This window comes from Sciurus vulgaris (genome assembly GCF_902686455.1).
Source record: "Sciurus vulgaris genome assembly, chromosome: 14".
NCBI lineage: Eukaryota > Metazoa > Chordata > Mammalia > Rodentia > Sciuridae > Sciurus > Sciurus vulgaris.
Genome location: NC_136475.1, coordinates 64133800 through 64150418, shown reverse-complemented (window position 1 = coordinate 64150418; position 16619 = coordinate 64133800). Strand labels below are relative to the sequence as shown.

Genomic DNA, 16619 nt, shown 5'->3' with positions numbered 1-16619 from the left:
CTCCATTCCTCTTGTATCTGTTTACCTATTAGTTTTTGGATTGAACATATGGACGCTCTCCCACTGATCTACACCCCAACCCTTTTTAAATTTTTTATTTTGAGACAGGGTCTCACTAAAATGCTGAGGCTGACCTCAAAGTTGTGATCTTCCTGCCCCAGCCTCCAGAGTTGCAGGGATTACAGGTGTGCACCACCGTGAGCATTATGATTACAGTTCTTTACATTCAGTTTGATTAGTTGCATCCATTACACAGTTTTGAGGGGGTTTCCTATATGTGTTCATAGCAATCAGTTGTTTCTTTTTACTTTCAGTTGGTTTAGATTTGTCTTTCTTAAATATAAAGCTTAAAAACAATGAATGAAAGTGATAAATCTGATAGCTTTGTTTTGACACATTTCTATGAATTTGTTCTTTAACCTTAGAATTGGTTACAGAAGAATAAATACATGTAACGTTGATTTATTGTCACCTGACTTTACATGGTTTTGTAAGACAGACTAAAGATATTTTAAATTTGAATTCCATTGTACATTGACATTATTTGTAATCTTGGGTCAGTGGTTTAAAACTAGAATATCTGACCATTTATGAATTGTTTATTATTATTGGCTACTTGATACTACTGTACTTGTAACATTTAAAATAATTTGGGAAAGCAGTATGTTAAGAAATATGACTTTCATTGTTATATTTATTATCTTAAATGATTATAATAAATCAATCATGGTCTTATTTAATATTTAGGTTTTAACAATGAATAAAATGTTATCTTTTTTAGTTTCTTTAAAGATCATGAGGACTTTATTTTAATTTAAATAAAAGCAAAAGCCGAAAATCTGAGCACAGTGGTGCATGCTGTAATCCCAGTGGCTTCAAACCTAGACAGAAAAATTGCAAGTTCAAAGCCTTCCTCAGCAATTTAGCAAGGCCCTAAGCAACTTAGTGAGAACCTGTCTTAAAATAAAAAAACAAAAATGGCTGGGGCTGGGGCTCAGTGCGTAAGCACAACTGGGTTCAATCCCCAATACCTAAATAAATAAATAAACAAACAAAATGCAGAAGAAAAAAGGGAAATATGACTTTCCAGTTCCACACGTTATTTTATTTCCTACTAGGAAAAAATACTCGCTTTGGGAACTTTAAATTCTGTTATTTATAGAAACTTTTGTGTTGCAGTTTCAGAAGGAAAAAAAATTGGGGTTTGTATTTGAAACAGTGGTACTCTACTATTAACCAGTTAAAAGATTAGAAAAGTGGTGCCCCAAGGACAATGAAATTATTGTGGTGAATATTCATGTAGTTCATTAATTTATGTGTTTCTGCCACCTGGGATTTATCCACTCCCAAAGCAACCCATGTTTTTTGTTTATATCCTGCCTCCTTCTGCCTGTGTACTCTGTTTGCTCCCTCTTCGTCAGTTTCTTTTTCTTTATTTCTTTAAAAAGAAGTAGAAAACTTTTCTTTTGTGTAGAGAGCAAAGGGACAGGAGAAGCACTATCTTAAGAAGTGTTTATTTGTGCCAACAAAGAAGTGCTTTGTGGTAGGCCATCTGGACCTAGAAGATTTCCTCAGAATGCAAAGTATGTTGTGAGATTTAGAGAACTGGGATTTGCTTTAAAACTCTCTGGAAAGGCAGCAGGAAACAGAACTGGTTTATATTGCTTATAACATAGGTGGCAAAATGGAAGACCATTTACTTTATTTTGCTTTAGTGTGTGGTTCCTGCACTGGTAATGTTTCTCTTCTTTCCTGGTAATTCAGACCTCTCTCACAAACTTCACCACTCATGCCAAAACAAGTCTAATGAAGATGTGCACCACCATAGCACATGCCTGTAATCTTAGTGACTCCGAGCTTAGAGTGCTTTCTTCCCTCTGCCCCTTTAAGTGTATGTGCCAGTAATGGCATAAATATTTGCCCATACACTTTTATAGAGTACTTAAAACAGTACTCACTTTATAAACAATTACATACCTTTTGAGAGGGCAGAGTGGGCTTTGCTCAACTTGATCTCTCCCCTTCCAGAAAGATGGTTATTATAATATTTATTTTTCTTGAAAGGAAAAAATATCCTAGCATCATTTAGTGGAAAATAATTTAGAAGCACTTCCCTTAAATAATAGTAAATCAGAATGGGTAGTTTGTGCTTCTGTGAAGTCTAACCCAAAGAACTTCATCAGAAACAGAATAACCTAAATATCTCTTTAAAATTCTGTGTTAAATTGAGACTTTGAAAAAAGACTATTTTAATTATGAATGAATCCTAGTGATAGAATGAAGTAAAATTATTTTTTTGGAACTGGTCATCATGGCTCAAAGTAGCAACATGATTTTTTAAAATTTGTTTTCTGTTATTTAACAGTTTTTCTTCTAGCATATTCTAGTAGATGAATTTTTAGTAAGAATATTTTACAAGGAAAAATAAAAAGTCTACCACATTATTTGTATTTTTGTCAAATATTTTTGTTAGTCTTACTTTCATATAATCATATTGCTAGCTGGAGATAATTCATACTGTTGTTCACTAAAGAAAAAATGCTTTAATAGTCAAAATGCCTTATTTTAGTAAAAACTCTTGAGAGAAATTCTAACTTTGAAAGTAGTTTATCAACTTGAGAATAGAAGTCGTTAATTCCTGTATAAATTTATTTCCATATGTGCTGTTGTGTTTATTATTTATAAATACATTTTCCTATAATTTGTTTCTATAAATAAATGTGAGCTATTATAGTACACACAGTGCATTGAGTTTTTTTTTTTTTTTTTTTTGCATTGAGTTTTTGATACAGCTCTTTGATATTTCTGTCTTTGTGATAGTATTTGAAGATGACCAGTTCCAATTAAGAACAAAACAACAGAAATAGTTTAAAGTTGCTAAAATGTCTTCTTGAATTTACTAGTGTGACAAATCAGTTGTAGGCTTTGTTTTTTTAGAAATAATTTTTAAATTTCAATGCATTTTTAAAATTTTTGTGCCTTTCATTAGCCTGAGAATATTCTTATTATCCTAATAATTATATTTTTATAGAAATGTTCTCATTCACTATGCATAAAAATCTCTAAGTTGACCAAACACATATAAATTTAGGTACATTATTAAATAGATTTATATTGTAGCCTAATTTTTTCTTTGTTGATTTTTTTTTATTTAAAAAAATATGTATTTTTTTGTTTAGAAAGACTTTTTGATAGAAAATTCTCAAGAGGCTCACTCCTAATCTTTTAATATATTTGTGCATGTGTGTTTGCCTAGTTCTGCTCAGATAAAACTGGAGTATAAATGTTACCCACTAACTTTTTTCTCCGTAGTATGTTGTCATTCCTGATCAACTTACTTATTTGTGATTATAAGAGCTAGTATTTTTAAGAGCTTAGTATTCCATAGTGTAACCATTTATTTGATCAGTTCCCTATTTATAGTTCTGAAGGCTATCACCAGTTTTAAAATTATGAACAGTGCATATTATTGTTACTGGCTTCTCATGGTTTTTCACTCATATAACTTCTCTAATGTTTCAACGTAATCTGCCATTACCATTCTATCCAATAACAACTCCCCAGTGTCTCAACTTGTGCTTTAGGAAGAACAGATCAGACCATTTAAATAATTTTTAACATTTGTTCTCAGGATGGTGTTTTATCTCGTATCATATATCTTTTTGAAATGAAGAACTATTATTTCTTATTAACAACTAATTGTAGGTTCATATTATTAGGCAAAAGTATCCTAATGGTCATCTGGTTTAGTTGTTTTTGTGTCACAAAACCCTAGGATTCTTTGGAAGTACAGCTTGACTTTTTGTCTGTTTTGGAATATAATTTGAAAAAATGATTTTGTTGTTCGCAAAACAAAAATGCTAATCAGGCATGCCGTTTAGTTACCACATTCCCCATCCACTTCTGTGAAAGAGAAATGTCACTCAGCTTATTTTACCCCCCTCAAAAGTGTAATATGATCTTTGTTTGAATTGTAGACATTCCATTATTTGTGGACACCTTCCTATCTTTTCTCTTGCCCTACACTATCAGAAATAACTGTTGATGCTGGGCAAGACCCTCTTTGAAAATTAAAAATTTAAAAAGAAAATAGCTCAGTGGTAAAGTGCTCTTGGAGTCAATCCCCAGTATAGGAAAGAGTCGAGGGAGGGGATGAGAAATAAGTATTGTCATAAAACTTTGTATATAATGCCATTATTTCTTTGTAGTTTTATTCTAAATAATAAATTATTTACTTTTATTTATTAAATTTCACCTGAATTTTTTGCCTCAACATTGTCCTGAGATTCATACATAATGCTACATATAGCCATAGTTTATTTTTAGCCCTTTGTAGTATTCTCTTCATTGTTTATATCACAACTTCTTTAACTGTTTTACAGTTGATGGAAATTTATTTCCAGTGTTTCTGTGATGAACTATGCTGCTTGAATGTTATTTCTTTTCCTTTTTTAAAAACAAAACAAAAAAAAAAATTGGGTACTGGGGCCAAAGCCCAGTGGCAGAGCACTTGCCTAGTGCATATGAGGCACTGGGTTTAATCCTTAGCACTGCATAAAAATAAACAAAGGCATGTTGTCCATCTACAACCACAAACAAATATTTTTAAAAAATTAAAAAATTTTTTGCTTGAACATTCTCCAGTTTCTTCGGAGCAGAAATTGGGAAAATACGCTTGACAGGATACCTGTTTCATAAGTGAAGTTTTAATGGAACATAGCATATTGTTTTATTAGCATATCTGTCTGTAGCAGTTTTTATGTAAAAAGGCACATCTGAGTAGTTCCTTCAAAGATTGTATGGTCTGCAAGACCTAAAATATTTATTACCTCTCCCTTTACAGAATAAGTCACCTGGCTCCTTCTGTAGGGTCAGGGTGTATACACCTGAGCATGGAATTGCTTGATTACAGGATATTTGCATGTTTAATCTTATTAGATAATACCAAGTTGTTTTATTCTAAAGTTACTGAAACAGGAGACCCCTTACCAGTAATATATGCAAGAGTTCACATTACTCCATATCTTTGGGAGCATATGATACTGTCAGTCTTAAAATTTTTTTCCTTTGCCAATCTTGGTATGCATTTAAGTAGTGTTTTCTATGGTTGTAATGTTTCTTTCCAAAATTATTAATGAGGTGCTTGAACCTCATTTGTCCATTAGCCATTTATGTTTCCTTTTCAATGAGGTGTTTATTCAAGGCTTTTACCAGCTTTTCTGTAGGATCATTTGTCTTATTTCATTTGTAGGAATTCTTTATTTGGGATTCTAACCCTTATCAAATATATATGCTACACCTATCTTTTCCCTGTGCATGAATTGCTTGCTTTCTTTTTTGGGGGGTACCAGGCATTGTACTTGGGGGCACTTGACCGCTGAGCCACATCCCCAGCCCATTTTTTCTTGTATTTTATTTAGAGAAAGGTCCTGCTGAGTTGCTTAGGCCTTGCTGAGTTGCTGAGGTTGGCTTTGAACTTGCAATCCTCCTGCCTTACTCTCCTGAGCCACGGGGATTACAGGCATGTGCCATCACACCTAACTCGCTCGCTCTCTCTCTGTCTTTAATGTCTTTTAGTGTGCATGCCTTCTGAATTCTAATGTAGTAAAATCTGTGTTTAAATGGTAATTCTTTCTTCCCTACCTGTAGGATATGAAAATAACTGTTTTGTTAAAAATTTTAAAATTTTTAAATTTTGTCTTTAGTTCTTTAATCTACTGTTCTTGGATTTTATATTTGTGTGGTGGAAATAGGGGTTTCAACATAAACCTAATTGAAATGAATTTGTAAATTTTAATTTAACTTGGGAAGTTTAGCCATTATTCATGTCCCATCTGAATCTTCTCCATTTCGGTCTCAAGTGACACAAATATTAGACCTGAGACTGTGTTCATATTTTTTACTTCCCCTGGATCATTTCTGTTAGCCTATCTTTAAGGTCACTGTTCTTTTCTGTTGTTTTGTTATTGAGCCTCTCTGTGTTTTTTTTAAAATTTGCTATTTTTTCAGTTCTGAAATTTCCATCTGACCATTAGGTTACTTTTGTATGAATTCAGTGGTTGTTTTGTTGTGTTTTTCCTGGCTTTTAAAGAATGGTTTTCAGTTGATGTTCATGAAGAGCATAAGTACTTAAAACTGTGCTGCAAGTGAAAGGAAATACTCTCCAAGAAAATATATGTTTTTACACAACTGTGTCGTACCATCCTTTGGGCCCTCCGCTGGAAAAGTAGAACCAAAGTCTCAAATACTGCTTTTTCTTTTGGTACTGGGGATTGAACCCAGGGGTGCTTTACATAGAGCTACATCCCCAGTCTTTTTAAAATTTTTAATTTTGAGATAAGTTCTCACTAAGTTGCTTAGGGCCTTGCTGAATTGCTGAGGCTGGCCTCGAACTTGAGATCCCCTTGTCTCAACCCCCGAGGGCATATGCCAATGTGTCCTGCAAATAATGTCTTTTTAATTGTATCCTCTAACAATGTAGATATAAAACAGTATTGTATCATAACTCTGTGAATGCAAAGTCTCTTGTACCTACTTTATGATATGTAGTAGTGACAGTGCTTTGTCAGAGCTATTTTTAATGATATTACCCTAGAATATTTTTTCAGGTTATGATTGAGAGGCTAATTTTAAACAGTGGTGCCTGGTATCACAATAGTAATAGAACTTTGCAGGTTTTTTTTTTTTTTTTGGTGGGGAAGTGGTTTGTTCCCTCCCTTCCTCCCCCGTTCCTTCCCTTGAACCCAGGGGCACTTTACCACTGAGCTACAGCCTCAGCTGTTTTTAATTTTTTGTTCTGAGGCAGGGTCTTGGTATTTGTGGTCTTTCTTTCCCTGACACACACATTTCATTTATGTATGTATGTGTGTATTTATATATATACACAAATACCTACATATATATATATTTGAATTTGAAATTTCAGCTGTGCTTTCAACTTTGGACAAAGTATATCAGTTTACCATCTTGAGTCAGCATAGTACAGAACTAACAGCCATATTGGTCTAAAAGTGTTAAAATTAATTTTTTTCCATTTGTACAGGAGTAACACTGTATTAAATATGTAAGGTCTTATCTATGTGGGTTTGATTATAGAAAGTAATAAAGTATTCTCTAAATAATAAAAAAATAAGATTTCCACTTGAGTTTTTTATAATTTTTATTTCTTTGCTGAGACGTCTATTCCATTTATTTCAAGAATGTTTGCCCTTCCGTTTTGGATCATGGTTATGATAATTGCTTTAAAGACTCTGATAATGCCAGTATCTGCCATTTCATGTTTGGTGGTTATTGATTCTCTTTTTCCTTGAGTGTTTCTTAGATGTTCCTGGTTCTTTGTTAATTTTGGATTATTTTTGGACATTTGGAATATTAAACTACGAGACTTTGGGTCCTATTAAAATCTTCTGAAGAATGTTAATGATTAGTCAGCTCTGTTCAGACTACAATTCCTGACTGGTTTTCTATGCACTGTGGACCCATTGTCAGTTTGTTTTAAAAACTTTTTCAGGGGTGTTTTTGTTGGCTTTGCATGTGCACGTAGACCAGTTTGGGTCTTGGCCGCTAGTCTATAGTTCTCAAAGCCTTTACTGTGTTGATACCACTTGTTTCTGTGTATGTGTGGCTTGGATGATGAGCCTAGGACTCCCTCTCTCTAATCTCCCTCCAGTCCCAGAAAACTGGGACTTTCCCTTCTTGTGTTGCTATCCACATCAAGGTAAAGCAGTGAGAGAAAGAGAGCACTCGGGAGCCCCTCGTGCTCTCAGTACCACTGCTGCCATGTGTTGCAGTTTCATAGCTGGGACTTGTGTGGTTGGGAAGGTTAAAGGTGCTCTGTCCTGCAGCACACGCACACACACCCCTTTTCAGTCTTCTGGCCAGAGAGAAAGGGTTTTATCTGGAGGGTGTTTTTTGTTGTTGTTGTTTGGTTGGTTTTTAACAATTCTAAAGTCTATAAGCTACAATATGTAGGCTTGGGAACTCATTGCCTCATGGTCACTCTTCAAAGTTTGATTTCCCTCTTCAATTTATTTGTTAATATCTATTCTTCAAGATCTCAAATAATTGTTTTATGCATTCTTTTCAGAATGTTTTGTCGCAGTTAGGGGAAGAAGTGGAACGGGGTATGTTCTCAATCTTAACCACAGCCAGAAACCGTACCCTTTATATTTGAATGTCTCATTTATCTAAAGATAATGGAACAGCTGAATCAATCTGAAATCTATCCAACAGGCAAAAAGTAAATGAGAAATTATTTCATCATTAAAAATAAGGAGATGATACAACCATGTGCTATGTACTATGTACAAAATATGTACTATGTAGCCTGGCATGAAAAAGAGCTAAATTTTAGATCTGACAAACTTAGGTTAGATCCCAGCTCTCCATCTTTCTGGTTGCACAAACTTAGTTATTTCTCAAGCCTTCAGTAAGTTATTTGTAAAAGAGGGATATTCCTGCTTAATTTATGGAATGATCGATAGACTTAAATAAGATTACATAGTGTCTGTTACAGTGCCTAGCATGGAGTGGGCACTAGTACATGTTGGTTTCTTTATTTATCTCTAGTTTTAAAATTGCATACTTAATCATGCTATTTATATATGTGTGTGTATATATGTGCTCACATGTACATGCATTGTGTACATATACATATAAAGGTACATATGTGTACATGTGCATGTGTACATACATGTATGATTTTTAAATAGAAAAGATCCTCCTTTCAGAGACTATTTTTCTCTTCATATAAATGATTTTAAAAGGTTAGTTACCAAATGTCCCATAATACAGGAAATTAAATTGGAAGAGAGCGTTGTTATAGACAGTCAAGTTAATCCTAACTGCAAAGGGATAAGGAGAAAAGGTATAAAGAGACACTTGAAACTGTTCAGTTATTCAGTTATTTAATTAGACACATAATAGCCTCTAGGGCATCATTTTATCATAGTGCTTGCAGCATAGTAATTAATAGTCGAAATGGAGACTGAATCATTAAGAAATGCTTATAATTGTATGCCTCTATTAGGGAAAAAAGTAAGTACAGCATTTCATTTTAGAAAGAGTTACATAAAATCCTTAAGATTAAAAAGGTGTTGGAATGTGTAGGCATATCTCATTCTGATACAATAGTGGATTACCAGTTTCTAGATACTTAGATTAGAATGGAGTATATTTAATCTGTGTAAAGGCAACACATTTCTTGACAATTGATAAAACAGGTTAACTATGATTCAGTTAATGATTGGCGGTCATATTTTTAAAACTGTAATATCGAATATTAAAGTTTACAAGTTACATTTAAATTTGCTTATGCCTCTAATAAAAGAAATTTACTTAGGCCAGTAAATAGACTGCTGGATAAGAGATTCATAGTTCTTCTTTCCTCCACTTTTCTTTTCTCATTAGTTTAAGAACTCTTAAGAATTCATTTGTTGTTTTTACTTTAACCCTCAGGCTAGAAACTAATGAGCAAAACAAAACTTGGGGCTACAATTATATAAGGAAAGGGAAGGAATATACTTGAATTTAAAAAAAAGGAGTGTAAGTCAGGCACAGCGTGTATGCCTGTAATCCCAGCTGACTTGGGAGGTTGACACAGGAGGATCCAAAGCTTGAGGACAGCCTCAGCAATTCAGTGAGGCTCTAAGTAATTTAGTAAGCCCTTATCTCAAATTAAAAAATGAAAAGAACTGGGGATGTAGCTCAGTGGTGAAGAGCACCTAGGTTCAATCCCTAGTACCACTCCTCCCCCTCCCAAAAAAAAGAGAGAAAAAAGAGTATAAAAGGATATATTCCATTTACTGTACAGATGTACTCCTAAAATGTTTATTGTGAATGAGAATGTGGTATATTAGGATTGGAAGAGAAGTTTTCAAAATGGAAAAAGAGCAGTAGAACAGAGTCATCAGCAGAAGTTCTAACCTCAATTTGCTGTTTGACTCATCTAATTTATCAAGAGTCTTAGTTTACTTATCTATAAAATGATGAGGATTATTGGACTTCAAGATAGTCTTTGTTCTAGCTTTAGTAATTTCTGAATGCAAATTTAAGTTAATTGCATTTTATTAAAGTATGTTTTTTGTTTTCACTGTGCCTGGTAAAAAGTTACCTTAAGAACTCAAGCTTTAGAGACAATTTAGAGACAATGCCTTTTATCTTAAATGAAGTGCATAGTTAACAAATAATATAGAGTTATTTAAGCTGAAAGGCAAAATTTTCATTTTAGTCTCACCCTTTTAATCCTATCTTCTAAATCAGAGGCAACCCAATTACCAGTTTGAAGTATATGCTGTTTCTGGGTATATTACATACATATATCAATATGAAGGTTTTTGATTTTTTTTTTTTATATTCACTTTTCTTTTTTTCTTTTTGTGGTACTGAGTATTGAATCTACCACTGAGTTAGATCTCCAGCCCTTTTAATTTCTGAGACAGGATCTCTCTATGTTTAAGTTGCCTAGGCTGGACAGGAACTTGTGATGCTCCTGCTTCAGCCTTCCAGGTAGTTGGGCTTATAGTCATGCATGCTTTATTTTTTTTTTTTTTAAGAGGTGTTTTCATTGCATGTATGTGGGTTTGTTTTAATAAATCATTCAATATATATTGCTTTGCAGTTTGCTTATTTCACTTAAATTGTCTTACAGATCTTTCAGAATTTTAGCTTATATGCCTACTTTTTTCTTGTCACATAGTATTCTGTGGACTTCAGGCCATTTCTGATTTTGTGGCAGTAATCAACAGGGCAGTAAGAACATCACTATGGAATAATAACTTAATGGAATAGTATTACTATTCTTATGGAATAGTATGTACCTATATGGCAGGACCATGTGTTCTTTCATCTAATCATCCTAAACCCGCGATAAGTACTAATTAGCACGAGGAGATTAAATGTGAGTAAACCAGTTACAGAGCTATTAAGAATCTAGCCAATTTATTTGTTGAAACATCAGAGCTCCTGTACTATCTTACAACAGCTTTTACTGGATTCTCAGATTCATGCCCCTGAAAATGTTAAGAACTGAGATTTAGATAGGAAGGAATTATAGAATTTCAGATTTTATCAGAAATTGCAGAGACCTACTTCTATGTTCCTTTTCACTTCTTTGTTATTGCTTTAGTGAGAGTAATCCTTTAATTGATCACCCTAACTAAAGAACTTGTGAGTGAAGGAGGGTGGTGTTTTGATAATACTTATACTGAGGTATCAGACATATTTGTCCAGGACAGACACATAGACACATTCACCCTGAGGGTCACCATCACCTTTTGCAGTAGCCTCCCATCTGGGATCCTTGCATTTATTCTTAATCTCTATCTGTCCATTCTCAAAAAATAACCAAAATCCCCTTTTTAAAATAAAAATCTGTTTATGTCGTTCAGTAGTTTAAACCCCTTCTGTGACTTTGTGATACATCTACTTAATCTTTTTGTGATTATCGTTACAACATAGTGTGAAATGAAATAAAGGGCATTTAAATTGGGAGTCAGAAGGCTTGTGTTTGAATCTCTTACATAGGATTGGTTTGGTGACCTTGGGCAAGTTATTTAATTTCTTGAGCTATTTTCTCAAATATAAAATATAGGTTGTATAGGAAGGGGATGAGGTAATAAATATGAAAGATATGATACAGACATAGGACATTGTTAATAGTTAACTTTGTGGCTTATTTATAGTCTTTGAAAAAATTTTCTTGTGTCCTGCCACAGTATCTGTCAGTTTGTGGTAGGATTTTTACAAGTAGAATCACCTTTCATGTTTAGCAAAATAAAAACCTTAGTCATTAAAAAGAAAAAAAATCAGAGTTCATAAAACTTAAATGACTTGCCAAAGGTAAATATTAAGTTCGTACTAAACCTAGTATTATAACCTTTACTTTATAGTCTGATAATCTTAACACTAGGCTCTGCTGCCTTCCCAAAAGATTTCAGGGGTAGGCACAGGAAATTGAACCCAGGGGTGCTCTACCACTGATCCCCAGCCCTTTTTATTTTTTATTTTGAGGCAGGGTTTTGCTCAGTTGCCTAGGCAGAACTCAAACTTTCAATTTTCCTGCCTCAGCCTTCTGAGTGACTGGGATTACAGGCATGTACCACCATGCCCTGCTTCCCATCTTTCATAAGTGGAGAACAATTTAGGCATATTCACATAGTTAACTGACTTAATCAGAACCTTTGGCTTACAAGAGTGAATTTATTAGATTACATAATTAGCTGGGAATAATACTAGACTCCCCCCACCCACACCAGGGACGCTTAACCACCAAGCCACATCCTCAGACCTTTTTAAATTTTGAGATAAGTTCTCTCCAAGTTGTTTAGTGCCTCACTAAGTTGCTGTGGTTGGCTTTGAACTTGCAATTCTCCTGCCTCAGCCTCCTGAGTTGCTGGGGTTACAGGCAGGCACCACAGTGCCCAGCCACTAGACTGGTACTGAACATATAGAAGACCCAAGGTTTCAGAGGCTAGACTTGAAACTCTGGGTAGTTGGGAGTTCCTTTACTACTGACTACTTACTCCCTAGGGCTACATCCTTATAGTGAACCTCTCAGTGAACCAAGAGGGAAAATGGGCTACACCTCTAACTCTGGAAAATTCAGGAAGTCTCCATTTGGCTTAATATCTCATGATTGCTGCTGTGGTAATATTATATTGAACCATTTGAAATTGATATAATAGTCGTATTTATACCAACTTAACTTAAAAAGGCTACCTCATCTGATTCAACCTCATCTTATGAGGGGATAGAAGGGGGTATGAGGCATCATAAATTGGCAGCCCAAATAGGAAAAAGTGTTGCTTCACAAAACAGAGAAGTCTGCTTTTCTTCCTATTAAACAGAAAATAGAAAAGCATTTTGGGTAGAAATAATAATGACCATGGTCTAACAGTATAGATCAGCTGGAATTGAGCTTGGGAACTACTATGGAAATAGAAAAGACATCAAGTCTAAAAATTCAAAGGTAAGACACTGAATTGTTCTTACCAGTCCTTTTCTTAAGCATCTCATAGCTTTTGTCTTCCTTTGTATAGTGAATGTTCCCAGAGCTCTCAAATTATGCCTTTTGTACTATGTACATGTTTTCTTACAGCAATCCCACATTTAAAGGTGAAGACATTGATACCCAAGAGAGCCAAAGTAACTTCTTTTCAGATTGCATAACTAATACAGAATCAGAATTTGGCATCTCAGTTAAAGATAAAACCCAATCTTTCTTCAATACCAGATTGTCATTGAAATACTATTAAAGGCAGAGGAAATATATGTATGACTGGGAAGCCTGTTGACTTACATGATCTTCAACATGAATATTATTTACTGCTTCATAATGTAATGGTGATAGAATTGGTTTTTAAGTGCTAAGGTTATAGTGGTTTTTTTTGTTTGTTTTTTTAAACTCAGATTTTGATATATTTAGGGAACATTTTGGTGAGAAAACCAACTAAGGTGATAGTATAAAAATAGGGAAAAATGGGGTTAGGGATAACTCAGTGGTAGAGGACCTGCCTTATATGTATGAGGCCCTGGCTTTGATCCCTAGTATCACACAAAAGGTGGGGGAGATTGACCTTGGGGAGGATTTTTATCATTTTAATTATTTGGCAAATTAAAAAACTTTTATTATTATGTAAAATTATTTAAAATAACTATGAAAATCTTTACAGATGTTAATCAGTATAGTAAATCTATGTAAACATGATGGAGTTGTTCTTGTTTTAATTTTTGTTGTCTTTTTTAAAAGACCTTGGGCTGGGCACAGTGACATGTGTCTGTGATCCCAGCGACTCAGGAAGCTGATACAGGAGATTTCAAGTTCAAGGCCAGTTTTAGCAATTTAGGGAGACTCGCAGGAACTCAGAAAGTCCTTGTCTCAAAATAAAAAGGACTGGGAATGGAGTTCATCGTTAAAATTGCCTCTGGGTTCAATTCACAGAACCAAAAAAACCAAACTTAACTTGATATAGTTTTTCGTATAAGAAAGAGATTCTTTCTCAAGGAGTTTACTTTTTAAATGTTTAATATCTTATTTTTTAGATGATAGTATTTCTGCGGCAAGTACTTCTGATGTTCAAGATCGCCTCTCAGCTCTTGAATTACGAGTTCAGCAACAAGAAGATGAAATCACTGTGCTAAAGGCAGCTCTCGCTGATGTTTTGAGGCGTCTTGCAATCTCTGAAGATCATGTGGCCTCAGTGAAAAAATCAGTCCCCAGTAAAGGTAAGGGGTTGTTAAGTAGGGAGAGTCTTGCTTTATGCAACATTTTCTTTGAAAATTAAAATTGGGAAGATAAAACTCTTTTCTCTTTTGCATTACCTGTGATTATATTTGTTTCTTTTCACCAAGAATTCTTCAACTTTAGTCTATTATTTTATTTTGTTTTATTTATTATTTTTTTGGGTGCCAGGGATTGAACCCAGGGGTGCTTGACTGCTGTGCCACATCCCCAGCCCTTTTTATTTTATATTTTGAGGTGGGGCCTTGCTAAATTGCTTATGGCCTCTCTTAGTTTCTGAGTCTGGCTTTGAACTTGTGATCCTCCTGCCTCAGCTTCCTGATCCCCCCGGATTACAGGCATGTGCCACCACCATGCCCGGCTTTGTCTTTATTATTTTAAATTGGAAATTTTTGTGTAACAGTACTGATCATATTTACATGCTTTTATGGCATACTGTTTCTGTGAAGTTAGCATCTTCCAACTAGATAATAAATTTATAGAGGACAAGAATTGAATCTTGGCCAGGTACATGCCTGTAATCCCAGTGGCTCAGGAGACAGAGGCAGAAGGATAGCCAAGTTTAAAGCAGCCTTCACAAAAAGCGAGGCTCTAAGCAACTCAGTGAGACCTTATCTCTAAATAAAATATGAAATAGGGCTGGGGATGTGGCTCAGTGGTTGAGTGCCCTTGAGTTCAATTCCTGGTACCCCTCCCTCCCTGCAAAAAAGAACCAAATCTTTTTGTGTCTCCCTTTCTGTCTTAAACATAACAAGTAGATGTTCATATGTTTATATATATGTAGAAATCATCCTTTTATCATTACAGAAACATGGTTTTAAATGATTATAGTTTAAATAGCTGTATTCTAAGCCTCCTGTGGTCATTTGTTCAGTAATAAATAAATAATAATTCTGAAGAAATTAATTTAAGCAATGATATTTATTGCCAACCCCAATACAGTGGGATTTTTTTTTTTGGGTGCTGAGGATCGAACCCAGGGCCTTGTGCTTACAAGGCAAGCACTTTACCTACTGAGCTATCTCCCCAGCCCCAACAGTGGGATTTTTAACTTCCAGATATTGTGAGCTTTCAAGGTTGAAAGAAACAGTCCTTAGGATCCTGTTGCTCTAAGTTTGCACCACATTTAACTTTTTTCTTTCTTTAAGCACCAAGAAAGAATTTTAAATTTTTTCAGATTTAATCAAGCATTTAAACATATTTCACATCTCTTGTTGATTTCTAGGTAAGTTAGATGGGGAGTGGCATGATTGCCCTCATTTCAGCAATGGGAAAGTGATGATTTGAATTGGTTTACCTACTGCAATAAGCCAAGTATAAATTATTAAACTAGGGAGGAGTCTCATGTAACTCCCAAATTCTAGCTAGATAAAAGATGAGTTAATCAGATAAGAGAAAGAGATTTGGAAGAAAGATTATGAATTCTTTTTTTGAATATTGAGTTTGAGGTATACTTGGTATATGAATATGTACATATGTGAATATGTACATATAGATAACTAAATTAAAGGTCTAGTGTACATATTAGCTTCACTAGCAAAAAGAATTTGGACCTGTTCAGCTTATGGATGAGAGTTGATGTAATAAAGGATGTAAAATGAAAAGAAAGCCCAGGATAGTTCCATTTGGAAGCTCCAACATTTCAACATAGGAGGGTGTTTCATGTTGCCAGCTGCTATAGAGAGGTCAAATAAAGACTTAGAAGTGACCATTTGATTTGGCATTTATAGTATTAGAAACATCTTGAAAGAACAGTTTTAGTGGAGTAATAGAATTGAAAATCAAATTCTGGTGTTTTGAGAAACTGCAATTGAGAATTGTGGAATTGAGAGCAGTAAATATAGCCACTCTTAAGAAACTTGTTTGATGGTAGTAGCTAGAAGAGAATATTAAATTGGGGGTCAGTTTTAATTTTTAAGCCTAGTAGCTATTTTGAAACATTCAATTGTTGTTCACCATATTTATCCTCCTATGCATTAAAACATTCCACCAACCCAGCTGCATCACTGTACCTACTAACCACCCTCCCACTATCCCTCTCCATGCTCGTCCCAGGTTCTGGTAACCACTGTTCTATTCTGTATTTCTTTGAGATGAACTTTTTAAGTTTCCACATGTATGTAAGAACATGGGGTATCTTTCTGTGTCTGACTTATTTCACTTTAAAATAATGTTTCCCAGTTCCATCCATGTTGCTGCAAAGGAAAGAATTTAATTTTTTTATGCCTGAATATTATTCCAGCATGTATATCTGTGTGTGTGTGTGTGTGTGTGTGTGTATACACACACATACACACGCACACATATGTATATACACACGACACACACTGCATCAATATACCCCTAGTTTGATTCCATATTTTGGCTGTTTTTTTCAACC

At 34.5% G+C, this 16619-nt stretch overlaps 1 protein-coding gene across 4 annotated transcripts in view; it reads left to right on the top strand.

Moving 5' to 3' along the window:
• EML4 (EMAP like 4) overlaps positions 1 to 16619 on the top strand; it is a 161357-nt gene that overhangs the window by 49285 nt on the left and 95453 nt on the right. For all 4 annotated transcript variants that reach the window (XM_079109760.1, XM_079109761.1, XM_079109759.1 and 1 more), the window contains exon 2: positions 14041 to 14223. In XM_079109760.1, the coding sequence (XP_078965886.1) occupies positions 14041 to 14223 (183 nt within the window). The remainder of the gene's footprint in view (positions 1 to 14040; positions 14224 to 16619) is intronic.